Source organism: Coenobita brevimanus, chromosome 24 (genome assembly GCF_032717465.1).
Source record: "Coenobita brevimanus isolate Jiangsu-jjx chromosome 24, ASM3271746v2, whole genome shotgun sequence".
In the NCBI taxonomy this organism is placed as follows: Eukaryota; Metazoa; Arthropoda; class Malacostraca; order Decapoda; family Coenobitidae; genus Coenobita; species Coenobita brevimanus.
Window position 1 is genome coordinate 6,659,604 of NC_136977.1, and position 26,398 is coordinate 6,686,001.

General features: G+C 40.8%; 1 protein-coding gene and 1 pseudogene across 1 annotated transcript in view; one reads left to right on the forward strand and one right to left on the reverse strand.

Annotated features, from left to right (window-relative positions):
• The window catches only part of LOC145393423 (proline-serine-threonine phosphatase-interacting protein 1-like), a 35,841-nt gene extending 11,618 nt beyond the window's left edge, over positions 1-24,223 (reverse strand). Inside the window, exons 1-9 of the mRNA XM_080267519.1 lie at positions 23,878-24,223; positions 21,741-21,880; positions 20,351-20,451; positions 19,838-19,915; positions 19,497-19,655; positions 17,500-17,563; positions 14,362-14,448; positions 7,272-7,406; positions 85-174 (exon numbers count right to left, since the gene is read on the reverse strand). Coding sequence (XP_080123645.1) covers positions 85-174; positions 7,272-7,406; positions 14,362-14,448; positions 17,500-17,563; positions 19,497-19,655; positions 19,838-19,915; positions 20,351-20,451; positions 21,741-21,776 — 750 coding nt within the window. The 5' untranslated portion in view covers positions 21,777-21,880; positions 23,878-24,223. The remainder of the gene's footprint in view (positions 1-84; positions 175-7,271; positions 7,407-14,361; positions 14,449-17,499; positions 17,564-19,496; positions 19,656-19,837; positions 19,916-20,350; positions 20,452-21,740; positions 21,881-23,877) is intronic.
• On the forward strand, positions 13,826-13,945 carry LOC145393601 (5S ribosomal RNA; annotated as a pseudogene).
• Positions 24,224-26,398: the final 2,175 nt, after the last annotated feature.

The window sequence follows — 26,398 nt, forward strand, 5'->3', positions numbered from 1 at the left end:
ATAATAAAAGGGGAATTACAGTGTAGGTGTTAATGATCTCATCTGAATAAAAATGAATGATGCTGTAGGTGTCAGTGATCTCACCTGGTCAATGTGAACGGCGAGGAGTGAGCAGACATTGGCCACTCCCCACAGGGTGTCTCGGGTTAACCTTACTCGTGTCTCTTCCAGCTCCTGCACACATACACACATATGGTAAACCTGATTATCACACACACATACACAAATATGGTAAACTTGATTACCACACATACACAAATATGGTAAACCTGATTATCACACACACATACACAAATATGGTAAACTTGATTACCACACATACACAAATATGGTAAACCTGATTATCACACACACATACACAAATATGGTAAACTTGATTACCACACACACATACACAAATATGGCAAACTTGATTATCACACACATACACAAATATGGCAAACGATCATCACACACATACACAAATATGATAAACTTGATTACCACACACACATACACAAATATGGTAAACTTGATTACCGCACACATACATAAACAAATATGGTAAACTTGATTAAAACACACACACACACACACACACACACACACACACAGGGATTCAATCGAGGCGGATGTGTGACATCGGCGCTCCGTACCGAACCAACACGGCCAGTGGCATTACCTAAATTAGTATCTTTGTATGAGCCAAGCTCTGTACCAGGTTAGACTAAATGATTTTTCATTATTAAAAGGAAAAAATAATAAGTTTAAACAAGACTTGTTCAAACAGGAAAGAGAACCAAGACAAAGGAATACACTGAGTCATCTGAGGTTTGTTTAGACTACAACAACACGGGGATTGTAAGTGCTCTGCACTTTTAGTATTGCAAAATGGATACATACTTTAGTAAAGCAAATTTGGAAAAGAAAAGGGATAAAGGTAAAAAGCAAAATGATGATTTCTACCAAGAACTGGTTGAAGTGGAGACTCACAATAGACTGGTTGAACATGTAACCAAACTAGAAATGGCTTTCAAAAATGGAATTGATGAAATAAAGAAGCAGATGCACTTGCAAAAGGAAGAAACAGAAAAACTAGGAAGGGAGGCCAATAAGAAAGACACAACCATCAATGAACTAACAGCGGAACTGAGTATACTTAGGAAGAAAATGAGTGAAATGGCAAGTACGGTAGTCAATCACGAGTGTTATGGAAGAGTTCAAAAATGACACAGAGACAATTAGGCAAGTAAGCAGTCTTATAGACCATAGCAGTGATATTGAGGAGAAGATAACACAGGTGAATGAAGCTGTGCAAAGCTACAAAAATGATGTGGAAACCACGTATGCTGAAATGGTGAAAGTAAAGAAAGACTTGGAAACAAGGGTGGAGGAAAAAAGCATTAAAAAGGAGGTGAAAAGAATAATCCAAAACAATCCAAAGTTAGTCAGAGATTCAGTAGATATAAACAAATCTATAGTAATCGCTGGTATAGAAGAAGAAGAAGTAAAAAACAAGATCACAAGAGACAAAAAGGAGATGGCAAATGTAATGAGCTTACTGAAAGAAGTATCAGAGGAAATCTGTAGTAAAGACATAGAGGAACACAAAAGGTTAGGGAAATATGAGAAAAGCACGACAAGACCTCTAAAGGTGACTTTCCAGAGTGTAAACACTGTGGAAGAGATACTAAAAAAGGCAAAGAATCTTATGGAAAAAGAGGAGTTCAAAAATGTATGGATAAAATGATGCCTAACACAAGAGGAACTGGAATTACTGAAAGAGAAAAAGGAGGAAGCAAAAACAAAAAATGAGGGAAGATCAGAAGAGGAGAAGAAGAAATTTTTTTTACAAAGTAATAGGATTGCAGATACGAAAGTGGTACACAAACAGGATGGAATAAAAAGGAGGAAGGTAGTAGAACCATGTCATGACAAGTATATAAACAAGATGATAAAGTTGATGTACTCAAATGTGGATGGAATGGTATCTAAGTTACTAGAGATGAATGATTATGTCAGAGAAAATGAACCACAAATAATATGCCTAACTGAAACAAAATTAACACCAAGGATATCCAATGACATACTAAACTTAGAGAAATACAATATATGGAGAAGAGACAGAAATTTAAAAAAAGGAGGAGGAATTATAATATTAACTAAGAAAAATCTAAAAGTCAATGAAATAAAACTAGATATACCATCACAAGTAGAACTGATTGCAGTAGAGATCAACACATCTGAAGGTAAAGTAATTGTAGCCAATTTGTACATGCCACCCAGATCAAACACATGGGAAAGAGATGAATATGAGGACCTGGCAGAGAGTACAATTCAGAGTTTAAGATCATTACTACATAAAATGGAAGAGAAATCAGAAAGAATTATAATAACTGGGCATTTCAATACAAATATAAATTGGAATACTCTAGATATAATTAGCCAAGAAAGCTGTTGGGACCAAAAGCTCCTGGATCTCGTACAAGAGTTCTTCCTAACGCAACATGCGAGGGAAACCACCAGAAAAAGAGGACGATGTACCTTCAGTGCTAGATCTAATATTTACTAGGCAAGAAAATGATACTGACAGTTTAATATATCACCCTCCACTCGGCAAAAGCGATCATGCAGTACTAAATTTTAACTTCAGGATAGCATATGACATAGTAAACAGCAATGACAGTTACAAAAAGAGCCTAAACTATAAAAAGGGAAATTATCAAGACCTAAAGAAGTATTTCTTAGAAGTTGATTGGGAAAATGAGCTTAGAGGACAAGATTTAAATGCTGTATATAAAAAATTCTGTGAATTTTATGAAATAGGAGTCCAGAAGTACATCCCACAGCACAAAGAAGAAAATACAGAAATGGTTCAATACAGAATGTAAAAAATCAAAAGAAAGAAGAGATTTGTTGTGGAATAGATCATTTCATTCATTCACTGCCAGATGCCATGTATCCCAAACAGGGTGGCCAAGGGCTTAGAGTTAATTGTTTTACAGGGAGGGGCACTAATCCTCCACCAACCCCACTTGACACATAGGGAATAAATACAGAAGACATAATAGTGAAAGGACGTATAATAATTACAAACAGGCAAGAAACGATTATACAAGAATAAGGAGGGAAGCCCAAAAACAGTTTGAGGAGGATATAATAAATAAAAGTAGTGATCAACCAAAGCTGTTTTACAGCTATATCAGAAGCAAAACCAAAGTAAAAGATATAATACAATCCATTACGGACGAGGGAATCATTTATACACAAGAGAAAGATATTTGTGAAGCACTAAATAAGAATTTCCAATTAGTTTTTACAGAAGAAAAAAATTTTGAGAGGGACTATATGGAACATGCATGTCCACACATACTACCAGATATACAAATAGCAGAAAAAGTAATACAGGAGGAGTTAAGTAGATTAGACAGAGGAAAAGCAAGTGGTCCTGATGAAATTTCATGTTGGGTACTACGAGGATGTGCAAAGGAGTTAAGTAAACCATTATTTTTAATTTTCAAGAAATCCTTGAGTCAAGGTAAACTACCTGATATTTGGAAAAAAGCAAATATTGTCCCCTTATTCAAGAAAGGAAACAGACAAAATCCACTCAACTACCGACCAGTATCACTGACCAGTGTTGCAAGCAAGGTATTAGAAAAGCTTATAAGAAAAGCTTGGGTAAATCATCTAGAAGAACAAAGTATGATAACAGAAAGACAGTTTGGTTGCAGAAAAGGAAAATCATGTGTTACTAATCTGTTGAGCTACTATGACAGAGTAACAAACACAATACAGGAAAGGGAAGGATGGGTGGACAGTATCTATTTAGATTTCAAGAAAGCTTTTGACACAGTACCACACCAAAGACTTTTATGGAAACTGTCCCATCAAGGAGGAATTCGAGGCAAGCTGTTTTGTTGGATGCAAGACTCTCATAAAAAGAGAAATGAGAACAGTACTAAGAGGAAACTACTCATCATGGAAAGAAGTGACTAGTGGAGTACCACAGGGTTCAGTGCTGGCACCAATCATGTTTTTAGTGTATATAAATGATATAAACAGTAACACTGGAAATGAGAGCTATCTGAATATGTTTGCAAATGAAGCAAAAATGCAAAGGAGAATTACTAACACAGACTCTTGTAAAGAGCTACAAGAAGAATTAAATAAACTTCATGAATGGAGTAGTACATGGCAAATGGAATTCAATGTGGACAAGTGTAATGTAATCAAGTTTGGTAAAAGTGCAAAAAGACCTGATTGGGATTATAAGTTAGGAAATAAAACCCTATACACATCAGAAAGTGAGAAAGACCTAGGTGTGATTATCAATAACAGACTATCTCCGGCTGACCACATCAGCGAGAAGGTACGGAACATGTATACACTCCTTGCAAATATGAGAATAGCATTCACATACATAAATGAAGACATGCTAAGAAGGATAATAACATCATTCATTAGACCAACCCTGGAATATGCATCAGTAGTCTGAAGTCCTCATCTCAAAGAGCACATAGACAAGATTGAAAAAGTTCAAAGGGCCGCTACAAGATGGATACCAAGCTTAAGGGACCTAAGCTACGAAGAAAGACTAAATAAACTGAATCTACCAACACTACAGGAGAGAAGGAAAAGAGGTGACATGATAATGCTATGTAAGTGCATATCAGGGAAGGAGAAAATAGACATAAATGATTACTTAACATATGGAGAAGCATCAGCAAGAGGACACTGCAAAAAACTGCATAAGAAGAGAGGTGATAAAGACCTAAGGAAATTCAGTTTCCCAAACAGAGCAATTGATCAATGGAATGCACTACCGAATGAAATAGTGTGTGCCAAAACAATTCACAAGTTTAAGGATATGTACGATAAATATGGTTTAAGACACGGGACAGTACGAGCTTGACTCATTCCTGTAAAGATACAATTAGGTAAGAACAATTAGGTAAGAACACACACACCTCCCTTTCTATGCATTACTGTATTATTACCCTCAGTGAAAATTATCACTGACATTTCAAGTGGGATTTATTTATTATTTATTTTAGACACAAGTTTATTTACTTTTAAAGACAGTCAAGGTGACAAAGAAACATGATGGGATTGTAAGTTAGAAGGAAGCTTGGATAGGGAAAAAAAGAGAGACCTGGCAGGAGATGGAAGAATAATGTGGATGGAAATGTGATCTTGCCGAAAGGATAACCTGGATGGAAGACTGCCCTTTATGGATGGAAGAGTGACATGAATGGTCCTGGATGGAAGGGTGGCATGGATGGTCCCGGATGGAAGGGTGGCATGGATGGTCCTGAATGGAAGGGTGACATGGATGGTCCTGGATGGAAGGGTGGCATGGATGGTCCTGGATGGAAGGGTGACATGGATGGTCCTGGATGGAAGCGTGACAAGGATAAACCTGGATGGAAGGGTGGCATGGATGGTCCTGGACAGAAGGGTGGCATGGATGGTCCTGGATGGAAGGGTGGCATGGTTGGTCCTGGATGGAAGGGTGATGTGGATGGTCCTGGATGGAAGGGTGATGTGGATGGTCCTGGATGGAGGGGTGACATGGATGGTCCTGGATGGAGGGGTGACATGGATGGTCCTGGATGGAGGGGTGACATGGATGGTCCTGGATGGAGGGGTGACATGGATGGTCCTGGATGGAAGGGTGACATGGATGATCCTGGATGGAAGGGTGACATGGATGGTCCTGGATGAAAGGGTGACCTGAGTGGACTTGTTTGTAAGGGTAGCCTGAGTTGGCCTGTTTAGCAGGGTAACCTGAGTGGACCTGTTTGGAATGGTAGCCTGAGTAGGCCTGTTTGGAAGGGTAACCTGCATGGACCTGTTTGGATGGGTGACCTGGATGGACATGAATGGAAAGGCAACCTGGATGGATATATGACTTGGATGGACCAGTTTGGAAGAGCTACCTGAATGGGAGGGTAACCAGGGTGTACTTGGATAGATGGGTGGTTTGGATGGACCTGGATGGAAGGGTGACCTGGTAAGATCTGAATGGAAGGGATGGACCTGTGTGGAAGGGTGACCTGGATGGAAGGATGACTTGGATGGACTTACAGAGTTACCAACATGGACCTAAGTGGGAGAGGGATCTGAATGGAAGGATGACTTAGATGGAATGTTGACCTGGATGGAAGGATGACCTAAAAGGAAGAAGTTATTTTATTAGCAAGGTGACTTGAAAGTATAGGTGACCAGTAAAAAGGGATGATGAGCAAAAATGTGGGACCAGCAAAAATGAAGTATCAGATTAAAAGGGGAACCAGCTGAAATGAGAGACCAGGTAAAATGAGGGACCAGCTAAAATGGACAGCCAGGTAAATTTGGGGACCAGCTAAAATGAGGGACCAGCTAAAATGGATGGCCAGCTAAAATAGGGGACCAGCCAAAATGGATGGCCAGCTAAAATAGGGGACCAGCTAAAATGAGGAACCAGCTAAAATGAGGAGTCTACCGGTACTAAAATGAGAGACCGGCAAGAATGAGTGACCAGTTTAAAAATCTGCAGTAATGAATGCCATACAATAAGCAATCTAAGAATATGAATAATCTGAAAGAATTTGAAGCAGTGAATGATCTGCATGAATGAATAACTTCAAACAAGCCTCTGAAAACAAACAGCCTTTAAGAATCAATGCCCTGTAACAAAGTAGGACCTGCAGGAGATGTGACTTACAAACATGAAAGACCTGCAAAGAAGTCTGACCTACAAGAATTAGAGATCTCCAAGACTGACCTGCAAGAATGAACATCCTACAGCAATGTGTGGTCTGCCTGCAGTGAAGGCTGTCCTTCAAAAATTAATGGCCTGTATTATAGAATCTAAAAAACGAATGACTTGTAAGGATGTGCACTTGCAAAAATTAGTGACCAGCAAGAATGAGTGATTAAAAAAATATGCAGAAGTGAGTGACCTGCAAAGAAAATTGCAAAGAAGTACAACATGCAAAAGAAACCCTATAGCAGTAGGGTTTCTAACCTGCAAAAGGCATAACTGACAGCGAAGTGTGACCTGCAGATACAAATGACAGGCGAAGAAATGCAAGTTTGAAGAGATGTGGCTACACTACTTTTACTTTAGCTTGGCCAACAATGGCCATTTTAAGCCTTCAATATTGAATTTAGTAATAAAATGATATTAGAATATAGTGCAGATCACAGAGATGTGATACACTAAGGATGCAGAGCTTTGGACACCATGAACAAAGCTGCAAACAGGATGAAAATCTGGGCCTGGTTAAGGTGAAAGAGGACAGTACCTGCATGGCAGTAAAGGCGGATGCAGCAGATGAACACCAGGCCTCCAGTGCCGTGTTGTGGGTGGTGACTGCCTCCCTGTGCTGTCCCTCTGCCTCCCTCACGGCCTCCTCTGCCCGCCACCCAGTCTGATTTGCCTGCATGTAGAGGAGTATACGATGACACCATGTTACTTTGCTCATAATTACTCTAAGCACCATACTTTGTCCACCTTAACTTGATCAAAAATTGTCATCTCTCCATCTCGAATGCTTTTCTGACACAAGAGATTAACAGGGTGCTACTTTGTCCATAAATACTTTGAGCATTATACTCTGTTCAATTTAGCTCAGTCTAAAACTGCCATCTCCAGCTGTAATGCTGGGCTGTAACATGAGATTAACATTAGAATGGTAAGCCTTCTTGTGGTGGCACCTGTATAATGGGAGGGCTTCACTGCTGGGTGATACAAACATCCCTGCTCTTCCCCTGAAAGGAGTATGGTGCTGGTGGGCTGCAGGAGATATTAAGTTTGAGTGCCTGCAGTCCAATGGGTTCATGTGGATGAGTCTGGAATTACACCACTAGAAAATTGTGCTAATTATGAAGAAATGCTTTGGAGAGGATGAAGAGCCACATAATGTCATCTATTATTTGGCCATGGGAAGTAGGCTACTAAAGTACAAACTATCTACCAAGTTAAAGTCAATGAATTTTAAAGCCACCACTATGGACAAATTATAATCAGACCACCATTATGGATGAGCTATAATTAAACCACCACTATGAACACAACTGCCATTATGGATGAACCATAATTAGCCCACCATAATGAACTAAAACCACCACAATGAATGAAATCACCATTATGGACGAACAATAATCATACCACCATAATGAACAAACTAATCAAACCACCATAATGAATAAACTAATTAAACCACCATAATGAACAAACTCTAATTAAACCACCACTATGAACGAAATCACCGTTATGGACGAACCATAATTAAGCCACCATTACAGACAAAATGTCTAAGATATCATTCTAGGCAACTATATGCCACCATTAACAGCTGTATTCTTACTCCCACATGATAATTCGTTGTACCTTTTCCTTGGCCATTTATTTATTTATTATTTTTTTATGCAAGCAAGAGGGAACCTAAGGCCAGGCAAAGGCTAGGAGCCCGCAAATTGCTCCCTCCAAGAAAAAACAAAAACAATACACCACAGAGCCAAATTCAAGATCGGGTCATTTCGAGATCCCTGGACACACTGCATTTGAAATGCTGGAGATTATAGGCAGTAGGAAATACAGACAGAAGACGACAGTTCCAGAGTTGACCTGCTGCATACATGAAAGGCTGGGAGTAACAATTAACTCTTGCATTAGAGAGTTAGAGAGAAAAGGGATGAGAGTTCGTTCCTAGATGGGTGCTACATGCCCGCCATAGTGGTGGAGGGATGCAGGCAGACAATTCAGAGGAGCAGTGACCACTGAAGTAGCGACAGAAAAGAGATAACGATGCAACAGTGCGGCGAAGAGACACTGGTTGAAGGAAGCCAGTAAGAGGAGGAGAGTTAATGGAACTAAAAGCCTTTGACTCCACCTTGTTGAGAAGAGTTGTATGTGGGTAGCCTCCTCACATGTGCAAGTTGTACTCTACACAGGGACGAATAAAACCCGTGTATAAAGTCAACAACTGTGCCGGGGTAAAGAAGGCATGGAGTCTGCTTCGCACACCTAATCTCTTGGAAGCAGATTTTAAAAGAGAGGTAATATGCTCTTTCCAAGAAAAATCACGAGAGAATTAAACCCCAAGTACAGTATATATGTTTAACCCTTACACCGTGGGCATGTTTCCCAATGTTTTGCGTCTCCCGCGGGGTTATTTGGGCTCCGACAGACTCCCAAAAAATATTTGCCAAAAATCAGTTATTAGTCCCAGAATATTAAAATTACATATGCATATGGCACATACCTTCAGCTTTCTCCTGGGATGTTTGTTGAGCCTTTGTCGATTACCGTAGGACTTGTGGAGACCTCTGAAGTTGGGTAACGAAGTCTCCACTTTACACTTCCCAACAACCCATAATATGATTACCACAGCCAGATATTAACACTATAAACACTACTCTATGATTATCAAGTAGTTTGGGATCCATACTCCAAATAAAAACCACTGTGAAAGCAATGAAAATTACGAGCGTGTATGACCTTCCCACTTGCGCTAGTTCGCTGTTGGTATTCTGTCATTTATTATTCATAAAACCCCTCACACTTTATATTTCTATTACTATATAACACTTATATATATCTACAGTCTTTATCCATAAGTTTCCTTCAGTAGTATTAGTTTACTGTCACTGTAGGGATTCAATTTCTTTCAGTAAAATACGTAGCATTCACTTTCTTGTCCTGTATACTAGCATTGAGAGTGAATGTCACTTTCACCTTCACTCTCATAACTCATAGTATTCAGACATGCTAGAGTGAAACTTTCACTTTCATTACTCCTAGGGCATATACTCGTATTCTTATAATACTACTCATTTACATTTCTATTTACGTTCTCTATTTTATTTACGTTATTTACATTTCTCTTTTATTTACACTGTGTTATGCACTGTCACTTGAAGTAACTTATAAAACTATTTTCCACTGTTCACGTATATTTACATTCATTACTTTCACTTGCTGTTTACACATTATTTACAATTCCACTTGCACTGTTTTACTCAACAGAAAGACCGTAGCCATTCTTTTATCAATTGTCAGCCCTTTACCTCTTTCCACACGAGGTTTAGTAGGGGGTAAAGGTCACAGGGCCCTTTGCATGGGAGTGAAAAGTGCCTGAAGTTAGCAAGAGCAAACAGACGTACCTTCACATTGGAAGATCAGAGTGAACTGATAAGGGTGGGCTGAGGTGTTGGCCTACCTAGGGAAATGCATTACTGCCAACGTTAGCCTCTTGACAGCAGCTAATATATATCAGTGAAATGATTGGCAGGAAATCTAGACAATACATTATAAATTAGGTAGTTCCAGGTGAATGTAAATATCACTTAGGCTTCTCCCTTCCCTCCTTATATGTATATTTATTACGAAAATAGATTATACGGCATATTTCAAGGGGAAATAAACAGCGAAAATTAGCAAACGAGTGCACGTGAGGTGTTGTCAGGTGATAATTAGCTAATTCCAGGTGTATGGCACTCTCACTTACCTTATTTCTTTCTTGTATATATTATTTGGTATAAGAATAGGGCATAGGGCTTATTTCAATGGATGAAATCAGTGAAAAATTCCAGGGAAGATTTATGTAGCGTAGCACGGCCGGGTAGGCGAGAGGATAGGGTAATGGAGGGAGGGTAGGGAGGGGAGTCAAGAACAGGGAGAAATGGCTAAATTGTCAACAATGGATGGGAGTACAGATGAGATTAGGAGTGCTGACTAGTGTTGGACATTGGCAGTACTGATAGATGATACAAGCCACCACTTGAAAGCCCAGGTGAATTCAAAATAACACAGAATCACAAAAGTGACGCCCTGCAGTATGATCCCTTGCTCCCAAGCATCACGAAAGTGACGCCCCGCAGTTAAGGGGTTAAAGAAGATGCAGGACTGAGCTGGATATTGCTAAAACTTAAAGGGTATCCTGCAGAAGATTTTGTCGGGTTGATGGATGTAAGAACCGAGTTTTTGATGCGTTAAAAACAAGATTACTTTTACCCAAGAGACATGAGCCAAGTCAGACATTAAGTGTGCCATAGCCTCATCCCTTGCTTCTTGAAGTAACTAACTGCCGAGATGGATGCTGCGGGAAACGAAAGGAAATGTGACGGGTGGAGTCATCAGCGTATGAGTGGACAGGTTTGATGTACAGCTTAGGTCACTGATGAATAATAGGACGAGAGTTGGTGACAGGACAGAGCCCTAAGGGACACCACCACTGATAGCTCAGGGGGATGAACGGTGGCCGTCTACAACAGCAGCTACAGAACGACCAGAAAGGAAGCTAGAGATGAAGGCACAGAGGGCAGTTTGGAAACTGAAGATTTATGCCAGACTCGATCGAAAGCCAGTGAGATGTCAAGTGCAATGGCAAAGCTTTTGCCAAAGTCCCGAAAGGAGGATGGCCAGAAATCTGAAAGGTCGGTAAGAAGATCACCAGTGGAATGTCTCTGGTGCAACCCAAACTGATGATCAGAAAGAAGGTTGTGATAGGAAAGATGCTTAAAAATTTCTTTGTTAAGAGTAGACTCAAAAACTTTTGAAATGCAGGATGTTAAAGCAGTTGGGTGATAGTTAGAGGGATGGGAATATGGTCCCCTTCTTTGGGACATGCCGAATGAGAGCAAACTTCCAACAAGAAGGAAAGGTACAAATTAACAAAGGCGAAAGGGTTTACCTAGGCAAGGTATACGCACAGAAGCACAATTCTTGAGGGCAACAGGAGAAACCCCATCAGACCCATATGCCTTGTAAATACTGAGGCCAGTGATGGCAGAAAATACATCAACTGTAGAGATTTTAATGTCAGTCGTGAGGAAGTCAGAGGGTGAAAGTGATGGAGGAGCAGTACCGGAATCATCTAAGGTGGACTTGAAGGAGAAAGTCTGAGAAGAGTTCTGCTTTACCAGTAGAAGAAATAGCTACAGAGCCATCAGTGGAAAAGTGGAGGGAAGGATGATGAGGTACAGCTGTTTGAAAGATTTTTGGCAAGGTGCCAGAAGGAGCAGGAAGAATTCGAGTTGGAGTTCAGAGCATTTAGTACAAATAAAATTATTTTTAGCAGAGTGAAGAACAGATTTTGCACAATTCCGGGCAGAAACATAAAGAGATGAGATTCAGGGGTACCTTTTGTAGGCCTTGTGGACAGCAGAAGAACAGGTGTTTTTTTTTTTTTGCATTAGTCATAGGATATGAGGAAGTACTGTATACCTCCGTTGAGAGAATAACTCCCATAATGCGCCAGGCACACTCAGATGGCTCTCGGCCATGGGAGCAATAATCATTCCAGGGAAAACCAAAGAAGTACCGCCTGAGGGCCTACCAATCAGCAGCTCCAAAGTGCCACAACCAATGCCTCTTGAGAAGGTCCACAGGCCTTACTGGAGTGATGATAGGACAGGTTAAGGTGATAAGGTTGTGATCGGAGGAGCCCAACGGAGAGGAAAGATTAACAGCATGAGCAGGAGGATCAGTTGTAAGGAAGAGGTCAAGTATGTTTGAACTGTCTCCAAGGCAGTCAAGGATACTAATAGGGTGCTGTACAAGCTGCTCTAGGTCATTAAGGATAGAAAAGATGTAGGCTTGTTCACCAGGTAGATCAGTGAAAGAACAGGAGAGCCAAAGGTGGTGGTGAACATTGAAATATCCTAGAATGGAGATTTCTAAGGAAGGAGAAATTGATAGGATGTGTTCCATCTTAGAAGTGAGATAGTCAAAGAATTTTTCATTGTCAGTAGAATTAGGGGATAAGCTGACAACACAGATATATTTAGTCAGAGAATGGCAGGAAAGCCAAAGCCAGAGAGTGGAGAAATCAGACTATTCAAGTTCAGGAACACAAGAGGAAGATATGTTGTTGCGTACATGTACACAACAGCCATCTTTGGCACTGAAATTAGTGCAGAGAAAGTAGGAGGATACAGAGGAGGGTTTGCTATATGTCATCTCAGACAGCTGAGTTTCAGCTGGGATAAGAAGGGGAGGTTTAGAGGAGGTGAGGTGGTGCTCAACAGAGAGAGGTTAGAGGAAAGGCCGCAAATGTTGTAGAAACGAAGAAGTGAGTCAGACAATAGTTCTAGGCATCTCGCTTGGTCATCACCGGAAGAGGGCGGATGGTGGGGGCTTTGATGCCTCCCTCCCCGGCAACTCCAAGGCTTGACTATGAGACTCCTTTTTCTTTTTCTTAATAATGTGTATTGTGCATGTAGTTTGGTGCTGACAGCTGGAAGAACTTGTACTGGAGAGCATGCTGGCCTAGGCTACTCTGTGTTATTGAAACACTAAAAAAGTCCAGCAAAGGGGAATGGTCAGGAGCTGGTCCCAAGGGATGATGAAATGGGAGCTCCAGCTCTCCCTCTCATTAGCTTTCCATCTGCCTTAGGATTACCGCCCTGCTCGACTGGTGCAATATTTGGCATATTGCACCCAAATATTCTTTTGTGTTTTGAATTTTTATATCACCACAGCAATTATAGGCCTGGCTCCTATGCAAGTAATCAAACCTTCTTCAGCTCATTCAGCCGAAGGTCTCATTAATATATATATATATATATATATATATATATATATATATCAGTACCCTGAATTGAATAAGATGTCCTCAGGCTGAAGGAACTGATGAAGACTGCTAATCCCTTCACCCCAACGACACCTCTTCTAAGCCAAGTAAAGGAAGTTGTTAGCTATAAAACTGGGGTTAAGCGTTTCTCATCACGTACTGACATTCTGAGCACACACGGGATGTTACACCACCATACAGAATATATAACAAAGAATTTACGCAAACTGCCTAAGCATCTGGACGCACTTTTATAAACATCTATTTAGCATCTATGAGCATGTATGGAATTTACCACATTGAGTACACCGCTTCCCGTCCAATCAGCGAAGTTAAGCAACGTTGGGTCTGGTTAGTACTTGGATGGGTGACCGCCTGGGAACACCAGATGTTGTTGGCATCCCTACGTGTCAAGTGGGGTTGGTGGAGGATTAGTGCCCCTCCCTGTAAAACAATTACCTCTTAAGTCCTTGGCCACCCGTTTGGGATACATGGCGTCTGGCAATGAATGAATGAACCTTCAGATTAAAGATTAATTTTTTTCTTCAGGGTCATCTTGCTGTTACACTATACTCTATTTCACCAAGTTTGGCACCATCAGTGATGTCCTCAACACCTGTGGTGTTGATGCAAATCCCCTGCACTAGATGAACCTCTATTTATTTTACCTTGAGAACCAAATATAAAGGCAATACAAAAAGGTATATCCGGGACAGAGAACCTTTATCAATGCTACAGGTGATGAAGACATAGCTGATGGTGCCAGACTCGGTGAATTGGAGTACAGTTTTGCCACTACAATAATTATTACCCTTACCTTCTCTTTCTCTCTGAGCGTACTATCCTGCTTGCCCTCTAACGTCATCTTGAAGGATTGTGCATCCACCAACTCCCTCATTCGACACTGGTAAGATTAGCAACCTTTAATAAAGTAGTGCAGGAAACACTTTATAAATATATATATATATATATATATATATATATATATATATATATACACAGTATATGTATGTATGTATGTGCGTTTATATATATTTGTATTACGTGTCAGATTCGTTCAAATACCAGTCCTCCATGTACCAATGGTCAGTTTAGAAATTTTTTCACAGCATTTATAACATAGTACCGTACATAAGCAGGGACATCCACAGAAGTATGTGATGGATGCACATGTTGTAAGAGGGCCCAGTTTTCAGGATTGGAGGGGTGGCGAGCAAAGAGGGCCTATTCAGCTTTTTTTTTTTTTTTTTAAGGTTGGATTAATTTAAAGTGCATTTTAAAGTAATCTACAGAGGTAAATTTAGGTGTAAAATAAAAGTTTACTTTGCAGAAGGCGGTGGCTCAGTCGGTAGAGAGTTGGCCTGCAGTCCCAACGGACCCGGGTTCAAATCCCGGCTGGGGCAGGAAACAGTTTAAAGGATTTGAATTTCATAAAATCAGACTTTATTGATGTACCAGAAGACCCGCCGATATGTCGTAAAAATACCCCCGCTAATACCAATACACCAGTCCTGTATGAGACAGCCCTAGCATGTATTCAGTATGGATTGAGGGTGTTAGTGCCAAAGTGGTGACATGTAGAGGTGTGCAGTATGTAAGAGGACTACTGGGCCTTGAAAGCAGGCTGTGAAGCCTATGCCCAGAGTAAGTCACATAAAAAATATATATATATATATATATATATATATATACATGTATTATATCTAAAATAGCTATACATTATCCATGTACCATAGCTGAATGACACAATAAGTTGTTTTTGAGTCATTGTACTCAAGGTTGTGTAACCGAGTTAGGAAATTATGTAAGGTCCGGCACACGCAAAAAAACACACAGCATCAGTTCGTCCTGAAGAAATCAATAGTACTTTTGAATTTTGTCTAACTGCCTCAATGCAACCACTCCACATCCATTCCACAGCGGTGAACAGTATTCCATCAGCCATCTGAGAACGCAGATGACTTATAAATTACGGTCAACTGCTCGTCGGTGAAAAATTCTCGAACACTGTATAGGAGTCCAAGTTTTTTAAAGGCTTCTTTGGCAACAGATCTAACATAGGGTGTCCTGCTTAGGATAGTATTGTCACACCGAGAATATCAACCCTAGAGGAAGTGGGAATATTTTCATTATTAAAAATTATATGGGAGTTGGAAAGATTCCGTCAGTCAGGAAACCAAATTATTAGAAAATTCTATAGGACAGTTAACCTAACAATGAATAATGAACTATAGGCTATGATATCAAATAAATCTTTATCAAGGTAAAACTTATAGGTAAATTTTTAGAAGTAACCAACGTTTTCTTTTATTATTTTTTTTATGGTTTCCAATGCAAAATACTGTGCTTTAATTAGTTTTGACCCTCATTTTTGGGGGAAAATCCCCCTTTTGGAATTTTGAGTAAGATATCCAAAAGTTGGTTTATCCCCCAAAATCAAGATCAAGAATAATGAAAAATACACTATTTTGCATTAAACTAACCCAAACAAACCTAACCTAACCTAACCTAACCTAACCTAGGCCTGATCTAGAGCCTGACATAGACCAAATGCACACGCCTGCACCAGCCAATATGGCGCAACATTCATCCGTTACTGAGCGACAGCCTAACCTAAGTCACTATATGACTATCCCTACAAAATTTGCTCCCCCAACTGAAACTAGGCTTAAAGGGTAAGTCTTACTTAGAATAGTTCAGGGACGTAATATAATGAAAATTGGTAACGTTGGTTACTTCTAAAGCTATACCAACTTATACAGGTGTTGTCAACCAAAAATACCACTTTTTTTTCTAATGCCAAGAACATAATTTTATAGGCGTCGGCAGTCTACAGTAGATCATAATAACCCTGTGTGGAGCCTGTAAAGTGTAGCACCGAAAATCCGAAATGGCAGTTATCCCTCATGTTCAAAGAATATTCATATCTTCTATTAACTGTGGTATTTCACTATGGTTTTGTTTCCCTACCGTTAGTAACTGGCTATACATCCAGGCTTACGTTTTTAAGCTATGCATCCCTTAGCCAAATGAACTGGTTGAATTGACGGCTGCTGCAATTCCTCAATACCTAGAAATGTAACTAAGGATTCCTATGGCTATGGAGGCTGCAGGAATAGAAAATGCAAAAACGAATTCCTAAGAGATATATAACATGTTACAAAGCAAAGAAATAAATTACCGTCTTCTTCGCTTCTCCGATTGTAAACAATGAACATTCTCTAGCATTCGAAATGCATAAAATAATAATAATCGATTGTCTTGTGAGTCTCATATAGGAAGTTAACCAGTAATAACAACTTTGTTTTATCAAGTAATCATTCAGGTGACAGTTATCCAAAATATCAAAGAGATACCGAAATACACCATTCGACTTCGTATAAAACAAGATTATGGTAACTAAAGAAAACCACCCCGAACTTAATTACTTGGGTAACGATTTAACTTTCATTGAACTATATTACATTGTGTGTTCTCTTTCATTACTTACATAATGATAGTTACCAAATTCTCTTCATGATCATTGAGTATATGTTTAGGTAACATATTTGAATATATTATACTATTTATTGTTCAATGAGGTTTACTTAAGTAAGGTTGAGGAGATTTCCCTAACAGGGCCCCAGGGGACCCTTTCTTGCCTTGGGGCCATAATGTGGACGCACGTGCGTCCTGTGTCCGCCTGGGGCGCCCCTGGTAACATAAGGTAATATCTATAGCGGTATATATGCATATTGCACGTATAAGTCAGTCTTTCAGAATCTGTTAATGCTGTATACGAAAATTTGTACTGTGTGTTTTGCAATTTTGATCATCATGTGAGACGTGTGCATGCCTGTGACTGCGATACATTCATACTCGTACATACATTCATACTGTGAACAGTGATGTAGTCACTTACTGTTTAGCTTGTTTCACACGTACCCTTTGTACCGACTTTTTTAAGTTAGCGTACCTGTGCCTGCCTCTGGGCCTGCTGCACCTTCCTCACGCTCTCCTTCACCTGCTGCTGACGAGGCCTGCAAAGTGGCACCACACAGTGGCGTACCTGAGGGAGGGGGCGGGGGGGCTGTTTGAAACTGCCCCCCGGGCCCCCAATTGAGGGGGGCTCCCAAAGGCCTTAAAAATTTATATGCTTTTTTTATTAATATTTAAAAATATATTTATCATCCCGACAATCCCGGCTGAGATATTAGATAAGTTTTGAGAATTAGGGGGGCTGGGTTCTTTGCGGGGCCCTCCACCTGGAGGGGGGCCCCGTAAAGAACCTAGCCCCCCCGGGTCCCCAGATCTCCAGGTACGCCCCTGGCACCACAGTTCCCTAAAGCAAAAATGCAGTCGGGAGCAAGTGTGTACAGTGCATGGCAACATTCGACAGCGAGAATCATAAATAAGTTAAAAGATTAAACTGTTTGTATTACTAAACATCATCATATGTCAAACCTCATTTCTACCTTAAAAAAAAAAAAAAATGGTATGTTGTAGAATTACGATACAAGGAAGAAGCCATAGGCTATAATTATGTGGAAGAACTACCAACAACTTGCCCAATGAATTAGCCTATAATTATTAAGTGATCACGTAACATAATTCAAGCCAGAGCTAGATCAAACTGAAAGGATTTAAAGAAATGATAAGTAAAGTTTTACACTTCTATTTATCTCAAAGCTCCTGTGCTTTATCTTGCTTGGTCTGTTAGTAATTGACTAAAGGACACTGGAAAGGTGTGACACAACTCTTCACCTACAATCTAGTCATTCTAGTGCCAAATGATGGATATTCATTTTTGTGAAACTGCATTTCGTACAAATTATATTTTGTGTGTGTGTGTGTGTGTGTGTGTGTGTGTGTGTGTGTGTGTGTGTGAGAGAGAGAGAGAGAGAGAGAGAAAAAAAAAATGTGGGTATCTAGGAGCGTAGACCTGTACGATTGGTTTGCCAGTGTCTCGAGGAGTCTGTATGAATTCTAATCCCTGGCTGAAATAGTCTAAAAAGGGTTCCATCTTACTGAAAAGATTACCAGATGGAAAGCTGCTGAGGGAGCAGGAGAAGAGGGACCATTCATGGACAATGTGATGCGGAATGGAAAAGCACGGGGGTCTACAGCACTTTTGATGGAAAATATATAATCTGGCCCTAGCAAGAATGTGACTGTGATTTCTGTTTGCGTTAGAAGATTAACCGAGGGAAGTAGGTAGAACGAGATGGCTAGGAATTTAGTCGTAATTAGAGAATTAAACCAAGACTGCTTTTGTGAGAATAATTCGAAATACGTCATCTTACTGAATGGACAAAGCGTGACCACCAAGGAAATTTATTTTTATTTCTCGAAAGCTTTTAACCCTTAACCTAGATGATGAGAGGAAGTTTTGTTAGCCCTTTCAGTCCAGTGACATTTCTTTGTATTCTTGCTATCTTCAGATGATTTTACACAGATCAAGAAAGACTATCAAACTGGAGAGGTCAGCCATTTTCCAAAACTTGATAAAATTTGTCTGGAAATAATAAGGAACAAAATGAGTGTCGCCGAATTAAGGGACCCAGTATTCTAGAGTAGCAACAGTGGAATAGTTAAGGTTTCCAGTACCCTGCGAGAGTTAACCTATTAGGGTACTTCTGAGCTTTAAATTGTCTGGAGAGAGCTGAAATGAATTAGTCAAGATTTCCCCCATCCTGTCAGAGTTAACCTACAGTACTAGGTCACTTCTACTGTCTTCCACATTATATTGTCTGGGAATACCTAAGTAAATAACATAATGAAGATTTCCAAGCTGAGAGACTTAAGTAATTAAGACACTTCTAAGCTATGGTAAGTAGTCTGGGGAAGCTAACAAAAAAAAATAATAATAATAATAATAAAAATCAAACTTTCCCATATTCTGCTAGATTTAACTTAAAGAGTTGATTAGTCAAAATAGTCAAGATTTCCAACATCCCGCGAGAGCTAACTTACTTGAGGAGCTGGTTGGTTCTCCTGCGTGCGAGCCTAGCGTGCGCCAGGTGGTGTGCGAGGGCAGCTGCCTGCTGGGTGATCGCCGCCCCCGCTCCTACGCAATCGTCACCCCACGCCTCCACGCCCTCCCTTACAACACACAGGCTCGTTTGTAATTCACTGGGGGAAAGATGGCGACAGGGATCATCGGATGTGGAATTTATGTACGTCGATCGAGTTTCCAGACCAGCTGAAAACTTCTTCCAAATCGTGGTAGAAATTCACTAAGGAAAAAAAAAAAAGAAAAACTATATATTCCAGTAAACCCATATTTACCAGAAGTTCACGTTTCATAATCTTACCCATATTCAAATTCCGGTAAGGTGGAATTCTTGGCGACTTTCTGAAGATTCCTCCCAAAGCTGTCCAGCGCGAGGCCTCTGGATGAGGGAGACAAGGAATGGAGAGATGAAAATATGGCAAATTCATTATTATGACAAGTTTAGCGGGGAAAGGGAGTTGGCAGAATTTCGTATTAATTGATGACGAAGTTTATTCGTGGGGTCAAATTATACAGGACACGCAAGATATGAAAAATGTGCATAGTGTTAATTATTTCTGTAATACTGTTTACTCATTGTGGATTATGTGCCAGTTGCCTTAACAAAATGCTCTAAAAAGAAGACGGAATTTGGACCCCCCAAGGACCTCCCTCCCATCTGCGTCCGTCACTGTTAAGTAATATTGCCTACAACAGTGGAAGGCAAAGTAATGAGGAGAGTATATAACAGTATCACAAAAGAAGATAACAGCAGAAAGAGAGGAAATGACAACAGAGATACATGCCAACAGAACAAAAGCCAGGCCGAACTTACAACTGCTTGAGGAAGTCGACACAGCTGGAGGAAGCCTTGGCGGCATCCTTAATCCTCTGGTTCACCACATCCCACCCACCGAAGTCTCCCGCCTCCACATTCTGGGATGTAAACACAGGAATGCAGTATTGGGTAAATATCTGGGTGATACTGACCCTTGACAGCTGCTGGCACACCTAGGTAATTTTTTCTGGCTCTCGCTAGCCAATGTTATTTTGCTGAGAGAAACTCCTAGCAGTCAGAGGGGTAACTGATTCAAGTGCAGCTTCACACACACACACACACACACACAAACACACACACACACACACACACACACACACACAAACACACACACACACACACACACACACACACACACACACACACTCCTAGCAGTCAGTGACTAGTGGAGTACCACAGGGTTCAGTGCGGAGCACCAATCATGTTTTTAGTGTATATAAATGATATAAACAGTAACACTGGAAATGAGAGCTATCTGAATATGTTTGCAGATGATGCTAAAATATAAAGGAGAATTACTAACACAGACTCTTGTAAAGAGCTACAAGAAGAATTAAATAAACTTCATGAATGGAGTAGTACATGGCAAATGGAATTCAATGTGGACAACTGTCATGTAATCAAGTTTGGTAATAGTGGAAAAAGACCTGATTGGGATTATAAGTAAGGAAATAAAACCCTATACACATCAGAAAGAGAGAAAGACCTAGGTGTGATTATCAATAACAGACTATCTCCGGCTGACCACATCAGCGAGAAGGTACGGAACATGTATACACTGCTTGCAAATATGAGAATAGCATTCACATACATAAATGAAGACATGCTAAGAAGGATAATAACATCATTCATTAGACCAACCCTGGAATATGCATCAGTAGTCTGAAGTCCTCATCTCAAAAAGCACATAGACAAGATTGAAAAAGTTCAAAGGGCCGCTACAAGATGGATACCAAGCTTAAGGGACCTAAGCTACGAAGAAAGACTAAATAAACTAAATCTACCAACACTACAGGAGAGAAGGAAAAGAGGTGACATGATAATGCTATATAAGTGCATATCAGGGAAGGAGAAAATAAACATAAATGATTACTTAACATATGGAGAAGCATCAGCAAGAGGACACTGCAAAAAACTGCATAAGAAGAGAGGTGATAAAGACCTAAGGAAATTCAGTTTCCCAAACAGAGCAACTGATCAATGGAATGCACTACCGAATGAAATAGTGTGTGCCAAAACAATTCACAAATTTGAGGATATGTACGATAAATATGGTTTAAGACACGGGACAGTACGAGCTTGACTCATTCCTGTAAAGATACAATTAGGTAAGAACAATTAGGTAAGAACACACACACACACCTCGTGCCGTGTGTGGTCAGCTTACCCAAAATTCCTCGGCAAAATTTCCGATGGATCCCATGATGCTGTGCGAGACGCTGAGACTGGTGGTGGTGGTGATGGCGATGAAAATGTTCTGGTGCCGATGTTGCCAGCAAATATACTGGTGTTGTCAGTTGACAGCGCCTGCAACAAATGAATATTAAATTAATCGAAAGCGAGGGTATGTTGATAAATGAATTCACCAATATCATGTTATCTTTTTGTAGGAACGACAAGGAATAGAGGCTAGAGAACCATCCCTTCTCTCTTGTTCTTTCTGCGAAAACAAATCGGGGTTACGACGAGGAATGCGTCGTAAGTTTGTTTATGAATCTGGCCCATGATTCTTCTGTTTATGTATCCTTGTGTTGTCGCAAGCCCTCATTATGCCGCAATCTTTTCATGTGTGTCCTTTTCATTTCGTTAGAATCCTCTTCAAGCATCACTAGTTATGGCATCTTTGTTTTAATCTGACAAGGATCCCAAATCCTTATCAGCTCAGTTGATGACCAGGTACTGTCAGACTGGAGGGCTGCTTTGACTAGTAACCCCAGTTAGACTGATTCCTACCTCATAACTAGGGCTCATGCAACGATAACTCCGTAACTTCATATTCGAGTTGTGGGAGTTGCCAAGTCCCATCTGATGAAAACAACTCGATTATTGTCGTGATCCGGTAGTTGTACAGTATACTGTATACACACACACACACACACACACACACACACACACACACACACACATATATATATATATATATATATATATTGCCGATTCTATTAAGTACATCACGGAAAAATCGAACCATCCGAGACATTCATTAGTCAAGGTAAGACTCATTATATAATCGTAAGTTGCATAATTTTCAAACAACTGGGAAGATGGCTTCCAGAAGCTTAAGCTTATAATACTGTAGCTATTTCCCTTAATGACGCTGGTGTAGTCGATACACACAAGTTTCCTTTAACTAGGTTAAAAAAAAAAAAAAAAATGACGTTTCACTGGCTGATTAAACCGCGGGAGGGAGAGGACGGACCCACCCAGTGCCTCTCCGTAGCCCCCTAAATGCAGAACAAGCAAGGCCACTGTTCTCTATTCTCGTCATATTCCCAAAATGCCTTACACCTCTTTCTTACCTGCTTGTTTCTGCATATGACTAGTCAGATATTCTCTTGTATGTTCTTGGAAACTGCGGTTTGTCTATAATGGTCTCGGTAACGTACAGTAGAAGCATGAAACTCTAAGACGCTAAATAAATAGCTAAAGTAGAGGTGGCAGAAGATATGTGCACGAGACTACCAACCATTGTCTCACCATTCTCTCAATTTTTCCTATTCTCTCTCTCTCTCTGGCTTTCATTGGCCTTCTTTTCTCCCCTTCTCCTTTTCTTTTTCTATCTTTTTATCTCTTTTCTTCCCTTCCCTTTTCGTTCCCTCAAGCATCATTATCATCATCATCATTATCATCATGATTATGTAGGCTGGCCCCACTCAGACCCTTGGAATGGAACCCGCGACCCCCTCTGTTGAAGCGATTCGTGTTGCGATGATACAGTAACAGGAAAGTTTGCAGTGCCACCTGAAACGTGGGAAATGCGATATCTGCTTAGTTTTCCTGTTCTGTTTATCATAAGACATGTTTTTAACAAGGATTCAGCTCGTAAATTCAAATTCTGCTGAGTCTTGAAGTATATAACATCTACTTCATATAATATATTTTTAGATAATGTTTAGTAGGGCTGCTCGAATTTCAGAATGAAGTGCAATACAAGCTTCGAAAATCTTCAGGGTATGTGACAGATAACCAGTGTGTATAATCAGTAATATAATCTGTTATTACTTGATCCCTTATCGCCCTGCACCCAGAGCGGTGCGTAACTAAACAGAGCTGATAACAAACAACAGGCAATCAGTCTCTTGTTATAATTTAAGTTTGTTTTTGTAGGAAGGACAGTGAAAGGAAAATGCACCGTTTTCCCACGTCTCTTCTTTCTATATATAAAAAAAAAAAAAGTTCTTGTGAGCGGAAAATTATGGTAAATATTTTAGTGAATGTTAGTCCACTCAGTATGAACCTTACCGAGTAATCGGGATCATCATGATGAAATAGTTTTCATATAAACATAACCCTGGATTGCTTACCTAAGCACTGGCGACGATGAAGGGTGAGCCCGTGTATGTGTGCGAGACAGAGACAGCTGCCAGGCACCGTGTAAGAAGTGAGAGTGAGAGAGCTGGCAGTGGTGTGCTTCTCGTCTGACTGATGCCGCTGCGAGACCATTACCGGGGAGGGAGGGAGGCAGGCCGGGCGGGGAGAGAGAGAGAGAGAGAGCGTGAGGGTTACTATCTTGGCACTGGTTTCCGCTCTCTGTCACACCTCTCTGCCTCCCTACCTACTTACCTCTTTACCTTCCTACTTCTTTCCCGTCTTCCCCACTTCCTACCTACCTACCTTACTCTCCTTAGCATCTCTTCCCCCACCTACCTCTTTCTCTCCCCACCTTTTTATTTCCCCACCTCTTTCTTCCCCTACCTCTTTACTTCCTCCCTTTCCTTCCTTGCTTACCTCATTCCCCCTCCCTACCTACCTCTCCCCACCTACCTACCTCTCTTCCCACTTGCCTCTCACACTCCCCCCTTTTCCTTCCTACCTGTCTGTTTCCCTCTCCTCTTTCCCACCCGTCTCTCCCCAACCTACCTACTTCTTTCCCTCCCTCACGACGTTCCCCCCTCTCTCACAGCTACTCACTGTTACTCCTTGTCCACTCTACCCCACTTCCCCCACTCGTCCCTGTAACCTTTCCCTCCCCCACTGTTCGTTATTATTCTGTCTCCCTTCCTACATACTGTACATCTTTCTCGTCCTGTCTAGTCCCTTCCCCCCTCCACACTACTTACTCCTTTCCCACATGCCATCGTCTCTCCCTCCCTCCCCTTCTTCGCTTCTGTCCCCAAATCCCTCTCCATTATCAGTCCTCTTACTCCCCTTCCTCTCTTCTCTCCTTCCTGTTGGTTATCACACCTCCCTCCCTTCCCCCTCCCCTAACTACAGGGCCTTCTCTCCTTCCACCGACTCCACTTTCTCTCACTCCTCTCTCTTCCTTACTCTCCCTGCTCACTGTATTCCCACTCTATCACTCCTTTGTTTCTTCCTCCCTCCTCACTCACTTTTCCTTGCCCAGTGTCACTCCATTTCCTCTCCCCCACCCTTCCCCCCTTTCTTCCTCTTGATATCCCCCTTCCCCTTCCTTTTTCCCTCCTTGTCCCCCTCTTCTCTTCCTCTTCCGTTCCTGTATCCTTTTCTCTCCATCCTTCCTCCTTCCCTTCTTCCTCTTACCCACCTCTGCTTCCTCCCTTCCTTCTTTCCCCTTCCCTCTCCTTCGTATTTCCCTCCCCTTCCTTTCCTTGCCTCCATCATTCCCCTCCCCCACCCCCTCCCATCTCTCCCTCCTCTCCCCCTTCTTCTTTCGCACCTTTCCTCCTCCATTCCTTTCCCTCCCTTCCTTCCCTTCCATATTACTCTCTCCTTCCCTTGCGTTCCATCCCATTCCCCTCCCCTGCCCCTTTCCATCCTTCCATCTTCTTCTCTGCCTTCCTCTTTCCACGCCCTCCCTCCCCTCTTTCTTTCCCCTCCATATTCCGTCCCCGTCGTTTTCCTCCCACACCCTCCTTTCCCACCCTTCCCCATTCCCCTGCCCCATCCTCCTTCACCACTCGCTACCACCACACCTGCCACAACCACCACCACCACGCCCCACCTATAAAAAGTTTTAAGTCTGCCACGGCCGCCGCGCCACCATTGTTACTAAGCCGTCGCCCCAAAATGGAAAGAATGTGAATACAAGTTAGTTTACACCGACTGATTCGGGGGTTTATTGTTTTGACCCTGTCAGTGTGATGATGAGGTGTTTTGTTGCTAAATGCAGACGATTTTATCTCCTAAGTAGCAACCCAAAAATTGAGTTTGAAACATTTTTTTCTCCTTGTTACTGGCAGACAATTTCCTTTATCATAGGCAGATCGCTGATAATGAGTTAGAAACGGTATTGACACCAGTACGTAGATATTACTGTTTTTATAATTTTCATGCCACCATCAGACACTGTTATTCAGTTTCATGAAACTTCAAATACTGGACGTTATATTTTTAATACCGTCAATACTGTGACGCCGTTTTAACATTTTCTTGCCACCACGAGAATTATACTATAGTGAAATTTCAAACAGTGAAGGAGGTAGAAACATTATAATAATAATAATAATAATAATAATAATAATAATAACAATTATTATTATTATTATTATTATTATTATTATTATTATTATTATTATTATTATTTCCTTCTACTGTAGGCTACAGCTTTCTTTGCTATCCTTGTTTTATTTTGGCAGTTACACTCTTGTAGGAGCTGCCAAGCACGGGCCATTTTTTTTTTCTGGCCTATCGACCATTGGGGCCAAAGCCCCTGGTCATTAAGGCCGTATATATATATATATATATATATATATATATATATATATATATATATATATATATATATATACGTACACACACACACACAGGATATGTACGATAAATATGGTCTAAGACACGGGACAGTACGAGCTTGACTTATTCCTGTAAAGATACAATTAGGTAAGAACAATTAGGTAAGAACACACA